The sequence below is a fragment of the Thamnophis sirtalis genome, unplaced genomic scaffold, assembly GCF_051295495.1.
Source record: "Thamnophis sirtalis isolate CommonGarterSnake01/CBP01778 unplaced genomic scaffold, rThaSir2_p1.2 scaffold_2, whole genome shotgun sequence".
NCBI classification, from domain to species: Eukaryota; Metazoa; Chordata; class Lepidosauria; order Squamata; family Natricidae; genus Thamnophis; species Thamnophis sirtalis.
Window position 1 is genome coordinate 43,302,369 of NW_028261382.1, and position 19,640 is coordinate 43,322,008.

Genomic DNA, 19,640 nt, shown 5'->3' on the forward strand with positions numbered 1-19,640 from the left:
GCTGTGGGTGAAGTGAGAAGGTCACCGAATGAAATGGCTTTTTTTTTTAACGCTTTGCCAGACATCATCGCAAAGAGAGTTTGTGGGCGAAGGAGAAATAAACAAAGCCCCGTCTGTTTGCGGGGGCCTTATTTCTCCTAAAAGCGCATTTGGGTGGCTGGATTATTTGGCTCAGGCAGACAAAGAGCAAAGATTTCTTCATTTAAAAAAAACCAAACCTCTCTTGACTTTTGTTCCATTGCCACATGCTGGGTATGTGACCCCCGATGCTCGCCTTGACCCTCCTGGCCCTGGCAGCTGAGTCTAGCTGACCGATTGGGTTCAAATTGTTCAACGGGTGGGAAGCTTCAGCCGAGAATTCCTGCAGCTCTCAGATTGCCAGCCCTACAATTTCCTTTAATCGGATTTTCTTTGTGTGTTTTTTCCATTCCTAACGTCCGATTCTGTTCCATTTTGCTTCAATGCGTTGGCTTGCATTCACACCTGCTTCGAAACACAGCTTTTTCAAGCATCCTTTGTCCGTGGATGGCTTAACCGTGGTTTTAACCCAGCGGTCACCAACTGGTGGTCCCCAAGTGGGAATTTCTGCCCCCCTCCGACCCCCACAAAAAGACCCCGAAGGGGGAGACTCTCTGCAGCAACACAAGCGTTCATTGCACGTATCCATCCCAGGGGCCACTGGTGCTCTGTGAGACAAATTTGGGTGGTCCACAGAAAAATTATTTGCCTTTTTGATATTGCACTCAATCAGGGGTCCTCAAATTATGGCCCCTGGGACGGATACGTGCAATGAACGCTTGTGTTGCTGCAGAGAGTCTCCCCCTTCAGGGTCTTTTTGTGGGGGTCGGAGGGGGGAAGAAATTCCCACTTGGGGTCTGCTTCAGCCTCCTGGTGGGGGGCTTTGGGCGAAGGCTGGAGGGAAGCACTGCTGGTGGGGAAGAGCCGGAGGACCCCGTTCCAGTGGGACTGCATCACGGCCTGGAACTGGCTGACCATCTCAACCCGCTGAGCCTCCAAGCGCCAGAACCTGGCCTTGCACTCCCGCAGGTCTTCCCTCTGCTTGGAAAGCCCATGCTCCTAGTCCTCAGTGAGGTGCCTCTGCTGAGCCTCCTTCTCGGCCAGATCCAATTTGAACTGAGCTGTTTTGCCAACTCTTTCTCCTGGGGGCTGCTTAGCTCCAGCAACTGCTTCCTGTTGGGGCCCTAAGGAGCCCGGGATTAGAGGGAGAGGGTCTATGTTTGCAATGGATGGTACTTTTGCAAAATATACCTCTGAGGGGAAAAATAATATTTCCTGCCAAGACATCAACAGACAGCTGGATAAACAAACCGATTTAGTGCCCACTGGGTGGAACTTTCTGTTATTCCCCTGCAGACAAAGTCCTGCTTTTTCCTCTCCCTCTTCCTCTCTGCTCCGCGGACGGTGGCATTTGAGGACAGGCCCGGAAATCTGAACATTTCTGCCCACTGGGTTAATTAGACGCATGGCGCTGCAGCTTTTTGCAAAAACATTTTATGTGTGTGTGGTGTGTGTGTGTGTGTGTGTGTTTGTGTGTGTGTGTGTGTGTGTGTGTGTGTATTTGGGCATACCAGGGGTTGTGACACTAAATACATACCTATTTCCCTGGCTCAGCTGATAAAGGAGGAGAACCTTGTGGCTTAGTGGTGGACACATCTGCCTAATATGTAATACAGCCCAGGTTCGAATCCCAGTAAGGTGTATGGCTAGCTGATGAGAGCTAAATAGCTTGAAATAGATCTATACTAGTCTCCCTTTATTTATTTATCAGCACAAATACAACACACACACACACACACATATTAATTAAAGTGAAGTAAATAAGGATCAGATGGGGAAATTGTTGAGCTGCCTAAATTTCCCCAAAATTAGGGTGGGAGGCCAAATCCGCTAAAAATATGGAGTCCGGAAACCCAGAAAAAGCCTTTTTGAGGTTTATTTGGTTTTGACATAGGGGAAAAATCTTGACACTTTAGTCCCTCTCTCTGGAAAATCTCGACGGTGCCCTCAGCATTTATTATTCATATTTTGATGGTGACTTTATCGCTCGGACTCTTTCCATTATTTCCAGGATGGCCCGTTTTGGCTAGGCCTCCTGCAGAGGTTCAAAAAACAGTAGTCTGCTTTTTGACAGGCTGATGGACAGCCTGTCAAAGAGGTGGGGGGGAACCAGACCAGGTTGGAAGAGGAGAATTCTGGGAGTTGAAGTCCACAAGTTTGAAAATTTCTCGCTGAGGGATTCTGGGAGTTGAAGTCCACAAGTCTTAAAGTTGGAGGCTGGGGAATTCTGGGAGTTGAAGTCCATAAAGTTTCTGGCTGAGGGATTCTGGGAAGTCCACAAGTCTTAACGTTGGAGGCTGGGGAATTCTGGGAGTTGAAGTCCATAAAATTTCTGACTGAGGGATTCTGGGAAGTCCACAAGTCTTAACGTTGGAGGCTGGGGAATTCTGGGAGTTGAAGTCCACGAGGCTTAAAGTCTCTGACAGGCATTCTGGGAAGTCAACAAGTCAAGGTTGGAGGCTGAGGGATTCTGGGAATTGAAGTCCATAAATCTTAAAGTTTCAGTCTGGGGAATTCTGGGAGTTGAAGTCAAATTTGGAGGCCCCTCTATCTAGGCCACCGAGTGGGCTTGTCATTAGTTGTGCTCAACTAGTGCATGCCCCTTAAACATATTACTGGGATTACGGATGGCGATGACGATGGTCTTCCCTTCTTCTCCATCCTAGGTGAGGACCTCTTGAACTGCGACAGGGCCTTCTCTCACCCGGATTGGCTAGTCGACATCGATTCCCGCCTTCGGAGCCAGGAGGAGGAGCTGACGCTGGTGAAATCGGCCTTAGCCGATGCCATCAGGAGACTCAACGCCTACGACCAGCAGATCCCTTGGCTCAGACAGCACCTGTTGGGCGGTGAGATGCTGTAAAGCAGAGATCTCCAAGCTTGGCCACTTTAAGACTCGTGGACTTCAACTCCCAGAATTCCACAAGGCTTAAAGTAGCCAAGCATGGCTGGCTGAGGAATTCTGGGAGTTGAAGTCCGCGAGTCTCAAAGTGGGAATTCTGGGGGTTGAAGTATATATATATTCCTCTGCAGCAGATGCTAAAGAAACTGCTCTACTTCCAGGAAACAACGATGCCCAATGGATCCTACCGCCAGCTGCCTCCAAAAATTCCAGGTACTTTCCCGCAATATATGTATGGTAGCCCTAGACGTACGACGGTTCGTTTTGTGACCGTTCAAAGTTACAACGGTACTTAAAAAACGGGACAGGACTGTTTCTCACACTTAGGATTGTTGCAACGTCAAAATTCAGACACCTGGCGACTGACTCATATTTATGACAATCATAGTTTCCCCGGGGTTAGGGTTACGGTTATTTAACCATTGAAGCTCAGGCCGACTGCTTCGGTGACTCCATCCAGCCACCTCCTTCTCTGCCATCCCCTTCTTCTTCTTTTGCCCTCCATCGTTCCCAGCACGAGGCTCTTCTCCAGGGAGTCCTTCTTCCTTCTCATTAGGTGGCCAAAGTCTTTGAGTTTCCTCTGCAGGATTTGGCCTTCTAAAGAGCAGCCAGGGTGGATCTCCTCTAGGACTGACCAGTTGGATGGCCTTGCAGTCCAAGGGACTCGTGGGAGATAGATAGATAGATAGATAGATAGATAGATAGATAGATAGATAGATAGATAGATAGATAGATAGATAGATAGATGATAGATAGACAGACAGACAGATAGATGATAGATAGATAGATAGATATAGATAGATGATAGATAGATAGATAGATAGATAGATAGATAGATAGATAGATAGATAGATGATAGATAGATAGATAGATAGATAGATAGATAGATAGATAGATAGATAGATGATAGATAGATAGATAATTATGTAGGTAGGTAGACAGGTAAGTTGATAGATAGGTAGGCAGTCAGTCAGACAGATTAGATAGAAGTCCCCTTCTTCTTCTTTTGCCCTCCATCGTTCCCAGCATGAGGCTCTTCTCCAGGGAGTCCTTCTTCCTTCTCATTAGGTGGCCAAAGTCTTTGAGTTTCCTCTTCAGGATCTGGCCTTCTAAAGAGCAGCCAGGGTGGATCTCCTCTAGGACTGACTGGTTGGATGGCCTTGCCGTCCAAGGGACTCAATGCAGGAGTCTTCTCCAGCACCATCGGTCAAAAGCCTCCGTTCTTTGGCGCTCAGCCTTCCTTATGGCTCAACCTTCACAGCCCTCCATGGCAACTGGGAAAACCACCCCCTTGACTAGATGCCCTTTTGATTGGCAGGGTGATGTCTCTGCTTTTTAGGATGCTGTCTAGATTTGCCATAGCACATCTGGGAAAACCTGAATCTGAAAGTTCCCAGCTTTTCCCCACCCCAGTGAAAATTCAAATCCCTGCCCAGCACCCACATGTCCGTCACACGATCCAATCAGTCGCCGTCCAAAACCGGAGACGCCTCCCAGTCACACCATTGCAGCTGCAGGGCAAAGTGTCCTTGACTCTCTGAGAAAAGAATGTTATTTTGACTGCATCTCACCCAGACGCCGTATGATTCCTCTCTTCCCGTTTTCCCAACGTAGAAAATGCGGCAGGCCTCAGGGCCCGAATATCACAGATGGCTTCCAGGTCTGAGCCATGAGCCCAAATGAATGACGATCCTTTTTTTCTGTCTACAGTTCGACCCTCGCCCCCAAATTAGGATGCCAGGAAGAATGGGCCTTGGAAGTGGAGAAGAGGCCAAGGATCAGCGTCGGGACGCAAACAGAGGACCTAAGGGTGCCATGGAGAGAGAGGGGAACGTCACTTAGCAATGGAGGTCTTCAACAGGCAGAGGAGACCTTGCCGACGAGGGGAAAGTCCCCTCAGGACTCCTCAAATGTCGGCGAGATGGACTTGGCTGAAGGTCTCGGCGGTGGTGGCTCCTTCCGAGTGGCCAAGAACTCCTCTGGGCCGTTAACCGAGACGGAAAACCCGGCTTCCGAGCTAGAAACGGTTCAGGAGAATCCAGAAGCGCCAACCTCCAACCAGCTTCTCCAGGAGGCTCAAGACGTTGGAGAACCTCCTCCAGATACCGCTAAGGACAAACCTCCAAGCCCAGGGCGGTCGCGGCTTGGGGGTCAGCCTTCAGGGTCGGGTTCCCCCACCCCGGAGCCCCCCTCGGAAGGGAGCAGCACCCCAGCTTCCCCGATCCCCAGCGTTCAGAATGTGTTGGCCGCCAAAAAGGAGCTGTGAGTTTCTAAACGTTAGTGGGGGATATTTGTGATGGGAGAAATTGATTTCCCCCCCTCACCCCAGATTTATACAGGTTTGCGGTTGTGGTTGGGGGAGGGGGTCAACAATCTAGGGAGGTCCATTCATTTCCTGAAATTGTCAGCCCTGCGAGGTAGTCCTTTCTATTATCATTGTTTTCCCTTTTCCCCCTGCATGAAATCTGAATATTTCTATTATTTTGTTTCCTCTTCCTTTTGCATTGCATTCTTCTTTCCTTTCCTTGCTCCGTTTCTTTTTCCTTCTTCCTTTGCGTTAAACCTGAGTCTTTCCTTTCTATGAACGTATAACGCAATCTGCAATAGATATATTCTCTCTCTCTCTCTATTGGATTTCGTTTTTCCTTCTTCCTTTCCATCAAACCTCTTTTCCTTTCTGTTTTATTTTTTCCCCTTCCTAATTTGCATTAAACCCCAGTTTTTTTCTTTCAATTTTCTCCTTTGCATTACATCTGTCTTCCCTCTTATGATATTTTTTATCTTCTTCCTTTCACTCAAATCAGATTCTTCGCTTTCTATTAAAATTTTTCTTTCTTCCTTTGCATTAAATCTTACTCTTTTCTTCCCCTCTTTCCTCTCATCTCTTCTTTCCTTTTCTTTCTTTTCCTTCCCTTCCCTTCCCTTTCCTTTCATTCCCTCTTTTCCTTTCCTTTCATTCCCTTCCCTTCTTCTATCTTCCTTTTTTCCCCTTCCCCTCCCTTCCTTTCCTTTCCTTTTCTCTATCTTCCTTCCCCTTCCCTTCCCTTCCTTTCCTTGATTTCCTTTCCTGTTTCCTTTCCTTTTATTCCCTTCCCTTCCTTTCCTCTATCTTCCTCTTCCCCTCCCTTCCCTTCCTTTCCTTTCCTTTCCTCTATCTTCCTTCCCTTCCTTTCCTTTCCTCTCTTTTCCTTTCCTGTTATTCCTTTCCTTTCCTCTATCTTCCTTTCCTTTCCTCTGTCTTCCTTTCCTCCCTCTTTCCCTCCCTTCCTTTCTTTTCCTTTCCTGTTTTCCTTTCCTTTCATTCCCTTCCCTTCTTCTATCTTCCTTTCCTCTCTTTTCCTTTCCTCTTTTCCCTTCCTTTCATTCCCTTCCCTTCATCTATCTTCCTTTCCTTTCCTCTATCTTCCTTTCCTTCCCCTTCCCCTTCTCTCCCTTCCTTTCCTTTCCTTTCCTCTATCTTCCTTTCCTTCCTCTTCCCCTCCCTTCCCTTCCTTTCCTTTCCTCTCTTTTCCTTTCCTTTTATTCCATTCCTTTCCTCTATCTTCCTTTCCTCTTTCTTTCTTTCCTCCCTCTTCCCCTCCCTTCCTTTCCTGTTTTCCTTTCCTTTCATTCCCTTCCCTTCCATTCTTCTATCTTCCTTTCCTTTCCTCTCTTTTCCTTTCCTCTCTTTTCCTTTCCTCTCTTTTCCTTTCCTCTTTTCCCCCTTTCATTCCCTTCCCTTCGTCTATCTTCTTTTTCTCTATCTTCCTTCCCCTCCCTTCCTTTCCTTTCCTTTCCTCTCCTTTCCTCTATCTTCCTTTCCTTTGCTTCCCATTCCTATTCCTCCTTTCCTTCCCATTCCTATTCCTCCTTTCCTTCCTTTCCTTTCCTTTCCTCCTTTTTCCTTTCCCCTCTTCCTTTGCATAATGTCAGATCTCTTTCCTTTCCAGGCTGCGAAGGAACAGCTCCTCCGATAAGCTGGCCAAGACCAAACAGCACCTCCAGAAGAAAGCGGCTTCAACTGCCAATCTTTTTAACCGGTCCAGCAGCCTCGAAAAGTGAGAGAAAAACAAAACCACCCTTGCATATAATACAGGTACTTCCTCGACTTACAACACTCCATTTAGTGACCAATTGAAGTTTCAACGGCACTGAAAAGAAATGGCTTATGACCGTTTTCCACACTGAACGACCGTGGCAGCCTCCCCACGGTCAACGTGATCCAAATTCAGACGCTTGGGCAGCGGACTCGTATTTACGACGGTCGCAGCGTCCCCTTTTGCGACCTGCTGAGGAGCAGCGGGGGGAGCCAGGTTCACTTAACGACCACGTGGTTAGCTGAACAGCTGCAGGGATTCCCTGAACAACGGTGGCAAAGAAAGGTCGCAAAGCGGGGCAAAGCTTTGCTTAGCAATGGAAATTTTGGGCTCGATTGTAGCTGTAAGACGAGGACTGCCTGTTCTTTTACCCTCAAGTCCCATTGTGGTTGGAGTGGATTTCAAGCTAGTCTCTCACACGTCTGGAGTGTTGGAATAGCCAACACTCCAGAAGACAGGCTTAAGATACAGAAGGATTTTAACAAACTTCAACATTGGGCACTATCTAATAAAATGAAATTCAGTGGTGAAAAGAGTACGGTTCTACATTTAGGCAAGAAAAACGAAATGCACAGGTACAGTATAGGTGGGACCTTGCTCAATAGCAGTAACTGTGAGAGGGATCTTGGAGTCCTAGTGGATCACCATTTAAATAGGAGCCAGCCGTGGGCAGCAGCTGCCAAAAAAGCCAACACAGTTCTAGGCTGCATCAACAGAGGGAGAGAATTAAGATCACGTGAAGGGTTAATACCACTTTATAAGGCCATTGGGAAGGCCACACTTGGAATATGGCATCCAGTTTTGGTCACCATGATGTAAAAAAGATGTGGAGACTCTAGAAAGAGTGCAGAGAAGAGCAGCAAAGAGGATGAGGGGACTGGAGGCTAAAACATATGAAGAACGGTTGCAGGAACTGGGCATGGTTAGTCTAGGGAAGAGAAGGACAAGGGGAGACAGGAGAGCATCTTCCAATATTTGAGGGACTGTCACAGAGAGGAGTTAGGGGGTCAAGCTATTCTCCAAAGCACCTTTGAAGGCCAGACAAGGAAGAATGGATGGAAACTGGTCAAGGAGATATTCAACCTAAAAATAAGGAGGAATTTCCTGACGGGGAGAACAATCAACCCGTGGAACAGAAGTTGCCTTCAGAAGTTGTGGGAGCTTGAACCCTGGAGACTTCCAAGAAGAGACTGGACTGCCCTCTGTCAGAAATGGTGTAGGGTCTCCTGCTGGGGATGTCTAGTTTACTGAAAAGAAGGATTAGGGGAGACATGATAGCAGTCTTCCAATATCCAGGGGTTGCCACAAAGAAGAGGGAGTCAAACTAATCTCCAAGGCACCTGAGGGCAGGACAAGAAGCAATGGGTGGAAACTAATCAAGGAGAGAAGCAACTTAGAACTCAGGAGAAATTTCCTGAAAGTGAGAACAATTAATCAGGGGAACAGAAGTTGCCTCCAGAAGTTGTGAATGCCCCAACACTGGAGGGTTTTAAGAAGATATTGGATGGCCATTTGTCTGAAATGGAATAGGGTTTCCTGCCTAGGCAGGGGGTTGGACTAGAAGACCTCCAAGGTCCCTTCCAACTCTGCTATTGTATTGTATGGTATTGTATTTCTTATCCCCAAGAACTAGAGTGGCTCGTGGTGACTCCAAATGGTGAGTCTTGAGTTCAAATTCCCCCTCAGCCTGAGGACTTAGAGCCAGTTCTTCCTCTCTTAGCTGAGCCTACCCTGCAGGGAGGTTGTGGCAAGGAAAAGGAAGTGACAGCAATGCCATATACAAGCAAGTTCTTGACTGAGGACCACAATTTTGATCCTTAAGCAAAGCAGCCATTAAATGAGTCGCACCCGGTTTCACAACGTTTGTGCCACGGTTGTTAAGTGAATTGCTACACTTAAGTAACTCGTACAGTCATTAAGCGAATCCAGCTCCCCTATTGACTTTTCCTTATTGTAAGCTGCCTAGGACGGTCGCAAATGCTGATCACGTAACCCGTGAGGACGCTCGGATGGTTTGTAAGTTGCGAGGGCCGGCCTTAAGTCACGTTCTTCAGTGCCCTTCTCACTTCGAACGGTCGCTGGGCGAAGCGTCGTAAGTCGAGGACTACCCGTACAGGAAAACAGAAAGGAAAGAATTCCAAAATAGAAAGCAATTATGTCGGATAAGCGGTAAACTTAATGATGTTCTCTTCTCATCTTGCAGCCGATCGAAGGATCCTACCTTAAGTCCCGGTGAGTTTCTAGCTGTGATTGCGTGTTTCCATTTTCCGTGTTTTTTTCCCCCTCAAAGACCAGGATGAGGGGCGCTGGTCCCACCTCTGAAGCTGAAGGACCAGGGCTGCCAATGGTCACTCAGAGGCCCCTGAACCTCTGAGATGAGTGGAAAATAAATTTGATAACCTATATATATATATAATATATATAAATGGCTGTGTGTCTCTGTCTGCGTGTTCCAGCATAAAACTCTGGAACGCCTCTTGCAATTTCAACCGAACTTGGTATACAGATTACTTACTCTCTGGAAAAAAATACTGTGAGGGTAAGATACCCCTCGCCCCACTCGGGGTGTGTGTTCTGTTAAGATACAGCCTGTTGTGCCTTAACATGGCTTCTACTGTACAGCACAGCGGAATTGCCATAGTAATGTGCTCCACAAGTAATGTACTCCTCTGGTAAGGGGGAAAATCTAACATTAGAAATTACATTTGTTCACACATTTTCCACCGATAAATAAATAACCGTGATGCATTTTTGAATGTTCAGTTGGCTGAGTTTCATGTTTATTGAATAAAGTATAATAATCATCATAATAATAATTTCTGCCGAAATAATGCCAAATTGTCTCTTTCTGTTCTTCCTTACAGGACCGACGAGTTCTCGGCGTTTGAATTATAACCTGGGTGAGGTCCTCATAACCAAAAGGACCGGCCGGTTCAGGGAGTGGGTTTAATGAGCGGTGGGTGGGAGACGGTTGGCCCTGATACTTGGGGGTCTGTTAAGGTATTCCTCAACGTACGACCGCCATTGACAATGTTGTTGGTCAGAAATGGGATATTTGCCAGCAAAGAATGCCCATTGCAGGCAACGAATTTGCTTAACGACCATGCTGTTCGCTTAAAGACTACTGCAAAAACTGTCATGAAATTCCAGATGGCCATACAGTTGTAATCTGAGGACTATTGTTAGAAAGGAAGAATCAACTTTGCCCTCTGACCCACAGGCTATTTTCCTACATAAAGAGATATTATTTTATTCTTTTACTTTTACTTTCATTTTTACCTTTACTTTATGGTCTCACCTTATACATGAACTACCGGTATAATATTTTACTTTACTTCATTTTGTTTCATTCTGTCTTATTTTAATTTGCCTCACTTGATACTTAAATTATTTATTTTACTTTCCTTTTATTTTTACCTCCGGTTATACTTTACACTTTTATCCTTTAGTTTACTTTCACTTTCACTTTCCTTACTTTTTGCCACCTTTATCCTTTAGTGTACTTTCACTTTCACTTTCCTTAGTTTTTGCCACTTTCACCCTTTAGTTTGCTTTCACTTTCACTTTCCTTAGCTTTTGTCACTTTTATCCTTTAGTTTGCTTTCACTTTCACTTAGTTTTTGTCACTTTCATCCTTCGGTTTGCTTTCACTTTCCTTAGTTTTTGCCACTTTTATCCTTTAGTTCACTTTCACTTTACTTAGTTTTTGCCGCTTTTATCCTTTAGTTTACTTTCACTTTCACTTTACTTAGTTTTGGTCACTTTTATCCTTTAGTTTGCTTTCACTTTCACTTAGTTTTTGTCACGTTCATCCTTTGGTTTGCTTTCACTTTCACTTCACTTAGTTTTGGCCACTTTCACCCTTTAGGTTACTTTCACTTTCACTTAGTTTTTGCCACTTTTACCCTTTAGTTTACTTTCACTTTCACTTAGTTTTTGCCAGTTGAGCTGCCGCCCTGTCACCTGGGGACAGTTCCCCTGCTTTATTTAAGCTAACTTTGAAAAATAAAAATAAAAGCACCCCAGAATTCTTTTGCAGAGCAGGGACACACAGACACACACACACACACACACACACACACACACACACACACACACACACACACACACACAGAGCGTTTCTCTTTTCGGTTTGGGATGCAACATTGGACAACTTCTCATCTTTTCCCCAAAACAAGGTGGACATATGTATATAGAACATAGAATAGAATATAGAATCACCGATTTGGAAAAGGGCCTTGTGGAGATCTTCTAGTCCAACCCCCTGCTCAATCCCATTTGAGACAAACAGTTCTCCTACCTTTTCTTAAAAGCCTCCAGTGATGGGGAAGGAGGGAGGAAGGGAGGGAGGGAAGGAAGGAAGGAAGGAAGGAAGGAAGGAAGGAAGGAAGGGTAACAGAATAAAAACATTGGAAGGGACCTTGGAGGTCTTCTAGTCCAACCCCATGCTCAGGCATGAAACCCTAAACCACTTCAGACAAATGATTATCCAATCTCTTCTTTAAAGCCTCCAGTGATGGGGAAGGAGGGAGGGAGGGAGGGAGGGAGGGAAGGAAGGAAGGAAGGAAGGAAGGAAGGAAGGAAGGAAGGAAGGAAGGGTAACAGAATAAAAGCATTGGAAGGGATCTTGGAGGTCTTCTAGTCCAACCCCCTGCTCAGGCAGGAAACGCAATCCCATTTGAAGCAAACGGTTCTCCAATCTTTTCTTAAAAGCCTCCAGTGATGGGGAAGGAAGGAAGGAAGGAAGGAAGGAAGGAAGGAAGGAAGGAAGGAAGGAAGGAAGGAAGGAAGGAAAGCAGAGTAACAGAACTGGAAGGGACTTTAGAGGTCTTCTAGTCCAACCCCCTACTCAAGCAGGAATGGCTGTCCAATATCATCTTAAAAACCTCCAGTGATGAGGAAGGAAGGAGGGAGGGAGGGAGGGAGAGAAGGAAGGAAGGAAGGAAGGAAGGGTAACAGAATAAAAACATTGGAAGGGACCTTGGAGGTCTTCTAGTCCAGCCCCCTGCTCAGGCATGAAACCCTAAACCACTTCAGACAAATGGTTATCCAACCTCTTCTTTAGAAACTTCCAGTGTTGGAGCATTCACAACTTCTGGAGGCAAGTCGTTCCGCTGGTTAATTGTTTTGAAGCTTCGTGCGAAAAAGTTCTGTACTATTATGATTATTATTGCTATCCTTTCTCCCTTCAGAAGGGCTTTCCATCAAGATGTTTCTGCGTGGACGTCCCATCACCATGTACATCCCTTCCGACTTCCACAACTATGAAGATTTGCGCATGGAGCTGCCAACTCAGAAGCTGCAGCTGGACTGGGTGTATCCTTCACAGGCGCAAGGTTTCCGGGCGTCCTTCCCCTTTCCCCAAACTTAGGTTTCCTGAAAGGCAACTTTCAGCTACAGTGGCATTCTGGGAATTGCAGTCCCAACAGCTTTGAACGGCCTACCGTATTTTTCAGAGTATAAGACACACCGGAGTATAAGACACACAAAGATTTTGAAGAGGCAATTTTTTTTACAAAAGGTTTTGAACTTGCAGACTTCCCAAAAACGGCCCATTTTTCGCGAAAACGAGTCTGTTTTTTCTCACAAAAAGGACATGCATAGCCTTTAGGAGGCTTATAGAGTGTTCCTGGGGGCTGGAGGGGGGGGGAACGAGTAGAAAATGGGCCCCTTTTTGTCAAAAAAAGGGCATGCATAGCTTTTAGGAGGCTTATAGAGTGCTCCTGGAGACTGGGGGCAAAATTGAGCGAAAAACTGGCTGTTTTTCGCTCATTTCTGCCCAGGAGACTCTATAAGCCTCCCAAAGGCTATACACAGCCATTTTTGCAAAGGGGGTGGGGTTTCAGGAGGCCAAAAATGCTGTATTTAGTGTTTAAGATGCACCCAGATTTTCAGCCTCATTTGAGGGAGGAAAGTGCATCTTGTACTCTGAAAAATACGGTAGATCACAGCAGGGTGTCAAACTCAAGGCCCGGGGGGGGGGGGACCAGATCCGGCCTGCGGAGTACTTAGATCTGGCCCATGGGGCCGTTCTGGAAGCAGTGAAGGACTGGCACTTGTTGCCTCTGCCAGTGAAAACGGAGCTCAGGTGGGCCACGCACACCCTCCCCGAGCTCCGTTTTACTGGCAAAAGGCTGCAGGAGGCTGGCCACGCCCCCGGCCACCTGCTAACCCCTGAGGTCAAAGACATCCCTGATGCGGCCCTCAAGGAGGTTGAGTTCGACACCCCAGGCCTAGGTTGTGCTCCAACGCATCGTAAAAGGGTCACACGCTTTTTCTTAACGCCTCTCCAGCTATGGTTACCGGGGTCGGGATTGCCGTTCCAACCTCTACATCTTAACATCCGGGGAGCTGGTGTACTTCATTGCCTGCGTGGTGGTGCTGTACCACGTCCAGCAGCGCACCCAGCGCCACTATCTTCGCCACACCGACTGTGTGCGCTGGTGAGTGGGTGGGATTAGCGCAGAGTCACCCAGTTAGCTTTCCTGTCTAAGGCGGGGCTAGAACTCACCGGCTCCTAGTGATTAGCGCAAGAGCCACCAAGATGGCTTTCATGCCTAATGAGGAACTAGAACTCCCAGGCTTCTGGTGATTGGCCCAAAGTCACCCAGATGGCTTTCATGCCTAATGAGGAACTAGAACTCCCAGTCTTCAAGTTTTCTGTCCAAGGCAGGACTAGAACTCACCATCCCCTGGTGATTGGTGCAGAAGCCACCCAGATGGCTCTCGCGACTAATGAGTAACTAGAACTCGCAGTCTTTGGGTGATTGGCCCAACTGACCTCACCCAGCTGACTTTCATGCCTAATGAGGAACTAGAACTTGCAGGCTCCTGGTGATTGGCATAAAGTCACCCAGCTGGCTGTTATACCTAATGAGGAACTAGAACTCACCGTCTCCTGGTGATTGGCTCAAAGTCATCCAAATGGTTTCCATGCCTAACGTGAGACTAGAACTCACCTTCTCCTTGACGATTGACCAGAATCACCCAGCTGGCTTTCATGCCTAATGAGGAACTAGAACTTGCAGGCTCCTGGTGATTGGCATAAAGTCACCCAGCTGGCTGTTATACCTAATGAGGAACTAGAACTCACCGTCTCCTGGTGATTGGCTCAAAGTCATCCAAATGGTTTCCATGCCTAACGTGAGACTAGAACTCACCTTCTCCTTGACGATTGACCAGAATCACCCAGCTGGCTTTCATGCCTAATGAGGAACTAGAACTCACTGTCTCCTGGTGACTTCCAAAGTCACCCAGCCGGCTTTCATGCCTAACGTGAGACTAGAGCTCACCTTCTCCCTGTTGATTGGCCAAAGTCACCCAGGCGGCTTTCTTGCCGAAGGCAGGACTAGAACTCCTTGTCTCCTGGTTTCTCCTTTTTTTTTTTTAAATATACTTTTTTTATTTTCCACTTTCATAACATATAATCAAATGTATGCTATTACATAGCCAATATCCTATTGTATTAAGTAGTAATTACATCAGTTTCTCTTGTCATCAACACCCAGAAAGATAAAAACCCTTTATTAGCTCTTCTGCTCTCCATACACCTCTTTCTTCTGCCTCTCTCCTACCTCCTTTCTTCCCTCCATCATCCTTTTCTACTCTACTTCCCCTTCCTTTCTCCTTCTCCTCTCTCTTCATTCCACTCCTCCTTATCCTCCTCATCTTCCCCCCTTACCCTCTCTCCTATCCCTCTCTTCCTATCTTTCTTCTCTCCTCTGTTTCCCACTCTTCCTCTTATTGGTGTATTTCAGCTTCTGAGCAAACTCCATTCTATGTTGATGGTATTTATGCTTCCATATCAATATACTTAATATATCTTAGTTTAAAAATAAAAATAAAAAAATAAGAGAAGACAATATACATGTGCAATCATATTACATTAAAATCTAACACCCCTCGTCAAGCCTAATATTCATCCCCCCCCCCCAGCCTTCCCTCCCCTGACTTCCCAGAACCCATACACGGTATAAATCTTTTAACAAAAAAAGTCTAAAATATATTGGAAAAAAGAATAAAAAATTGATAACATCTTTACATTGAACTTAGCTCCTCCTTGCTAGTTTGCTGGTTTCTCCTTCGATGTCGGATAGACTTTGAAAAGGTTTCCAAGGGTTTCCCCAGACCAATTTTGTACATTTGTTGTAGCCTTGCGGTTCATCCTGACGGAGTTCGTGTGGCCTCGGGGCAGATGTCCGGCGTGGACAAAGACGGCAAGGTAAACCGACTGTTAGCAGAGTCAGGAATGCTACATCCAGTCCTCACTTAGCGACGTTTTGCCATGACGACGGGGACGAAAAACCAATTTGACTCCCAATCTTCCGATCTGCAACCTTTAGCAAAGGAAAGCCGAAGGAAGAAGGACGATATGCTCAGCCGTAGTTTTACATTAGCGCTGCTTCATTTAATGGCTGTTTTGTTGCTCCTCCCAACTGCTGCCGTTGTAACTTGGAGCCGTCACGAAACAAGTTGTTGTAAGTCAAGAACAAGCTGCAGATAGCATTTTCCTTTTTTCCCCCTCTCTGCTGTTTTTGTGTCTCTATAAACGCAAAAAATAAAGAGAGAAACAGTGGGAAGCCAAAAAGAAATCTTAGGGAGGGTAACTCAAATAATTCATAGAAGAATGATAGGGGAAATCCAGAAGAAAAGATATAATACATATAAATAGGATAAGAAAGCGGGGGGAAAGGAACTTAAGAGTAAGGAATAGAAGGGCAGAGAGAAAACTGATGAGAAATGGAACGTTAAGGAGAGCAAGAGGTAAAAATGGCTAGGAAAGGAGGAAGGGAAAGAAGAGATGCATTAGAAAAATGAAATATGCTAATATTGCTAATGATATACAGTTAAATAAAACAACGTTGTTAATTGTGGATAACTAATTAAGCAAAATGCTTGTTATGCTAAAACTGAATTTCATGAGATAGGCTACTTACAGAAATTAGAATAACAAATGGAAAATGAAATGGTAAATTCGGTATGTTTTTCCGAAAGGGCGAGAAACATTTATATCGTCTGCATGTTAAGAAAACTTTAAATTAAAATGGAAATGTGGGGAAAAAATAAGGGGGCTGCAATTGGAAATGGTTATGGTTAACACTGAAATTAAAAGATAAAGAAGAGTTGGAATATTAGGAAATTTGGAACAATTGATACAAATGGCTGCAAAACAAGGATAAAATTAATTAAGCCAAAAATTATACATACATACATACATACATACATACATACATACATACATACATACATACATACATATATATATATATATATATATATATATATATATATATATAAAGTCACAACCCCTGGTATGCCCAAATATGGGAGGAAGGTCACACTTCCACTCTCTGTCTTCGGCTCGTCACAAGAGACCATCCAGACAGAAACCCAATATTTTTTACTGTTGCCTTTTTGTATATATATATATATGTTATATTTATGCTGCTAAATAAATAAAGGGAGACTAGTATAGATCTATTTCAAGCTATTTAGCTCTCATCAGCTAGCCATACCCTATGTTGGGAATCGAACCTGTGCTCTATTGCCTCTCAGGCAGATGTGTTAACCATTGAGCTACAAGGCTCGACTCCTTATTTTTTATATATATATATATATATATATATATATATATATATATATATATATATATATATATATATATATATATATATATATATATATATATATATATATATATATGTGTTTTTATTTGTGCTGATAAATAAATAAAGGAAGACTAGTATAGATCTATTTCAAGCTATTTAGCTCTCATCAGCTAGCCATATCCTTACTGGGATTCGAACCTGTGCTCTATTGCCTCCAAGGCAGGGAGTTAACCATTTGAGCTACAGAGAACGACTCCTTTTATCAGCCAGCTATACTATGTATAAAGGTGTGCAAATATAGAAGCGAAATATTATATACATGTACAGGTATGATGACATAACAATGTTGATGTAGTGACTGAAAGGTGTTATAGAAGGGGAAAAATAATAAACAAATCTGCTAAAAAAAAAAAAAAGGAAATCGTTATGTGATGCCAAACAAATTATGTATAAGAGAGAATCTTAAAAAGAAAAGCTTTGATGCTCAGAAATGCTAATATGGTTTTTTTGGGGGGTGGGGGTCTTTCCTGCAGCCGCTGCAGCCCTTCGTTCACATCTGGGACTCCATCACGCTTTTGACCTTACAGCAAATCGGTCTGGGCAGCTTCGAGAGAGGCGTGGGGTCCCTGGCCTTCTCCACGGCGGTAAGTCCCTCTACTTGAACGGAAGGCTGGAAAGGAAGAATAAACCTCGTTCTCCCCCCCCCCCTCAGTTTTGCAGGACCTCTCAATCTGGCTTGCGGTGTTGAGTTGCACCCTTGGCAGGATCTCTTCACCGTGTCTCCCAAGTTGTTTTTTTTTCTCACATTCTAGCTTGTCTTTTTTACAACCCCCTCAAAATAAAATCCCCTTCTGAGCCAGTCCATTGTGCAGCCGAGGGCTCAGCTGCCTCTTATCTGCCAGTTGCCTAAAGCTACATTAATAGAATCTAGCGCATCTGAAAGTACAAATCTCCCCGTCTCCTTTACAGCCTGAGAAACTAGGGAGGGTCCCTTCTGAGCCTCTTTCTCCATCCATTGTGGAGCTGAGGGCTAAGCTGCCTCTTATCTGCCAGTTGCCTAAAGCTACATTAATAGAATCTAGCGCATCTGAAAGTAGAAATCTCCACTGTCTCCTTTACAGCCTGAGAAACTAGGGAGGGTCCCTTCTGAACCTCTTTCTCCATCCATTGTACAGCCGAGGGCTCAGCTGCCTCTTATCTGCCAGTTGCCTAAAGCTACATTAATAGAATCTAGCGCATCTGAAAGTAGAAATCTCCACTGTCTCCTTTACAGCCTGAGAAACTAGGGAGGGTCCCTTCTGAACCTCTCTTCATCTTTTCATCTAGCCCTCAAGGTCTTTCACACATACTATTACAGCCACCTCCTTTACAGTCTGGGAAACTAGGGAGGGTCCCTTCTGAGCCCTTTTCTCTGTCCATTATGCAGTTGTGGGCTCAGCTGTCTCTTATCTGCCTTCTGTGGCATCTTTTCATCCATCCCCCAAGGTCTTTCTCACACACTATTACAGCCATCTCCTTTATAGTCCAAGAAACTAGGGAGGGTTCCTTCTGAACCTCTTTCTCCATCCGTTATGCAGCTGAGGGTTCAGCCATCTCTTATCTAATTCTTCCCTTGGCATCTTTTCATCCATCCCTCAAGGTCTTTCTCACACCATCTCCTTTACAGCCTGAGAAATTAGGGAGGGTCCCTTCTGAGCCTGTCCATTGGGCAGCCGTAAGCCCAGCTGTCTCTTAACTGCCTGTTCCTGGACAAGATCTCGAACCCTGACTCCCTAAGACTTCCTCCTTTACATCCTGGGGAATTAGAGAGGATCCCTTCTGAGCCCTTTTCTCCGACCATTAGGCAGTTGTGGGCTCAGCTGCCTCTTATCTGCCTGTTCCTTCGATGGCATCTTTTCATCCATCCTCCAAGGTCTTTCCCGCACACTATTCCAACCTGACCTGCCGTTCTTTCCCTCCCCCCACCCCAATCAGGACGAGGGCGCCTACCTGTGTGTGATCGATGAGTCCAATGAACACATGCTCTCCGTGTGGGATTGTGTCCGCGGCACCAAGCAAGCCGAAATCAAGGTGAGAGGTGGAAAAAGCCAGATGTGGGATGGCTCTTACTGGCTTGTAAGGCAGATGTTTGGATTTTTTTAAGTGGGAGGAGCATGTAGGAATGGAAGCATATCTAACCAGCAAAGTCAATGGGGAAGCCAGATTCATTGAACGACCGTGTCACTAACTTAACCGTGGGGATCCACTTAGCCACAGTGACAAGAACGGTCATAAAACGGGGCAAAAACTCCCTTAACAACTGTCTCGCTTAGCAGTGGGCTCAATTGCAGCCGTAACCGAGGACGGCCTATGTTTGCAAGCATGACGGCTGCACCCGCGAATTGGGATTTTGATCCTGGGGGATCCATCCGTTGCGCACACGTGAATGAATCCTGATGGATCCCATCGATTGAGAGATCCCATCGATGGTGTGAGAAAGACCTTTTTTTCTCTCTCTTCCTTTTCCTATCCAGAGCACCAACGAATCCGTCCTGATGGTGGAGTTTAATCCCCAAGACAGTAGCAACATCATCACCGCTGGAAAATCCCACGTCTATTTCTGGACCTGGGTGGGAAGCAGCTTAACCAAGAAACAGGGGATCTTTGGGGTAAAAGAATCTTGGATGGATGGATGGATGGAGAGAGAGAGAGAGAGAGAGATAAAGATAAAGATATATAGACTCTAGATATAGTATAAAGATAAAGAGATAGATAGATAGATAGATAGATAGATAGATAGATAGATAGATAGATAGATAGATAGATAGATGATAGATATAACTATATAAAGATAAAGCTATATAGAGATACTAATAATATAAAGAGATAGATAGATAGATAGATAGATAGATAGATAGATAGATAGATAAAGACAGATATATAGACTCTAGATATAGTATAACGATAAAGAGATAGATAGATATTCTTGATATAGCA

The 19,640-nt window shown here is 45.2% G+C and overlaps 1 protein-coding gene across 3 annotated transcripts in view; it reads left to right on the forward strand.

The window, feature by feature from the left end:
- EML3 (EMAP like 3) overlaps nt 1-19,640 on the forward strand; it is a 49,134-nt gene that overhangs the window by 16,472 nt on the left and 13,022 nt on the right. The window contains exons 2-13 of one of the 3 annotated variants that reach the window (XM_087705196.1): nt 2,745-2,927; nt 3,112-3,193; nt 4,691-5,242; nt 6,910-7,017; nt 9,260-9,288; nt 9,921-9,956; nt 12,249-12,372; nt 13,350-13,499; nt 15,208-15,277; nt 17,198-17,308; nt 18,639-18,734; nt 19,178-19,312. In XM_087705196.1, coding sequence (XP_087561322.1) covers nt 2,745-2,927; nt 3,112-3,193; nt 4,691-5,242; nt 6,910-7,017; nt 9,260-9,288; nt 9,921-9,956; nt 12,249-12,372; nt 13,350-13,499; nt 15,208-15,277; nt 17,198-17,308; nt 18,639-18,734; nt 19,178-19,312 — 1,676 coding nt within the window. The remainder of the gene's footprint in view (nt 1-2,744; nt 2,928-3,111; nt 3,194-4,690; nt 5,243-6,909; nt 7,018-9,259; nt 9,289-9,920; nt 9,957-12,248; nt 12,373-13,349; nt 13,500-15,207; nt 15,278-17,197; nt 17,309-18,638; nt 18,735-19,177; nt 19,313-19,640) is intronic. The other 2 variants (XM_087705197.1, XM_087705198.1) reach the window with 2 other exon arrangements.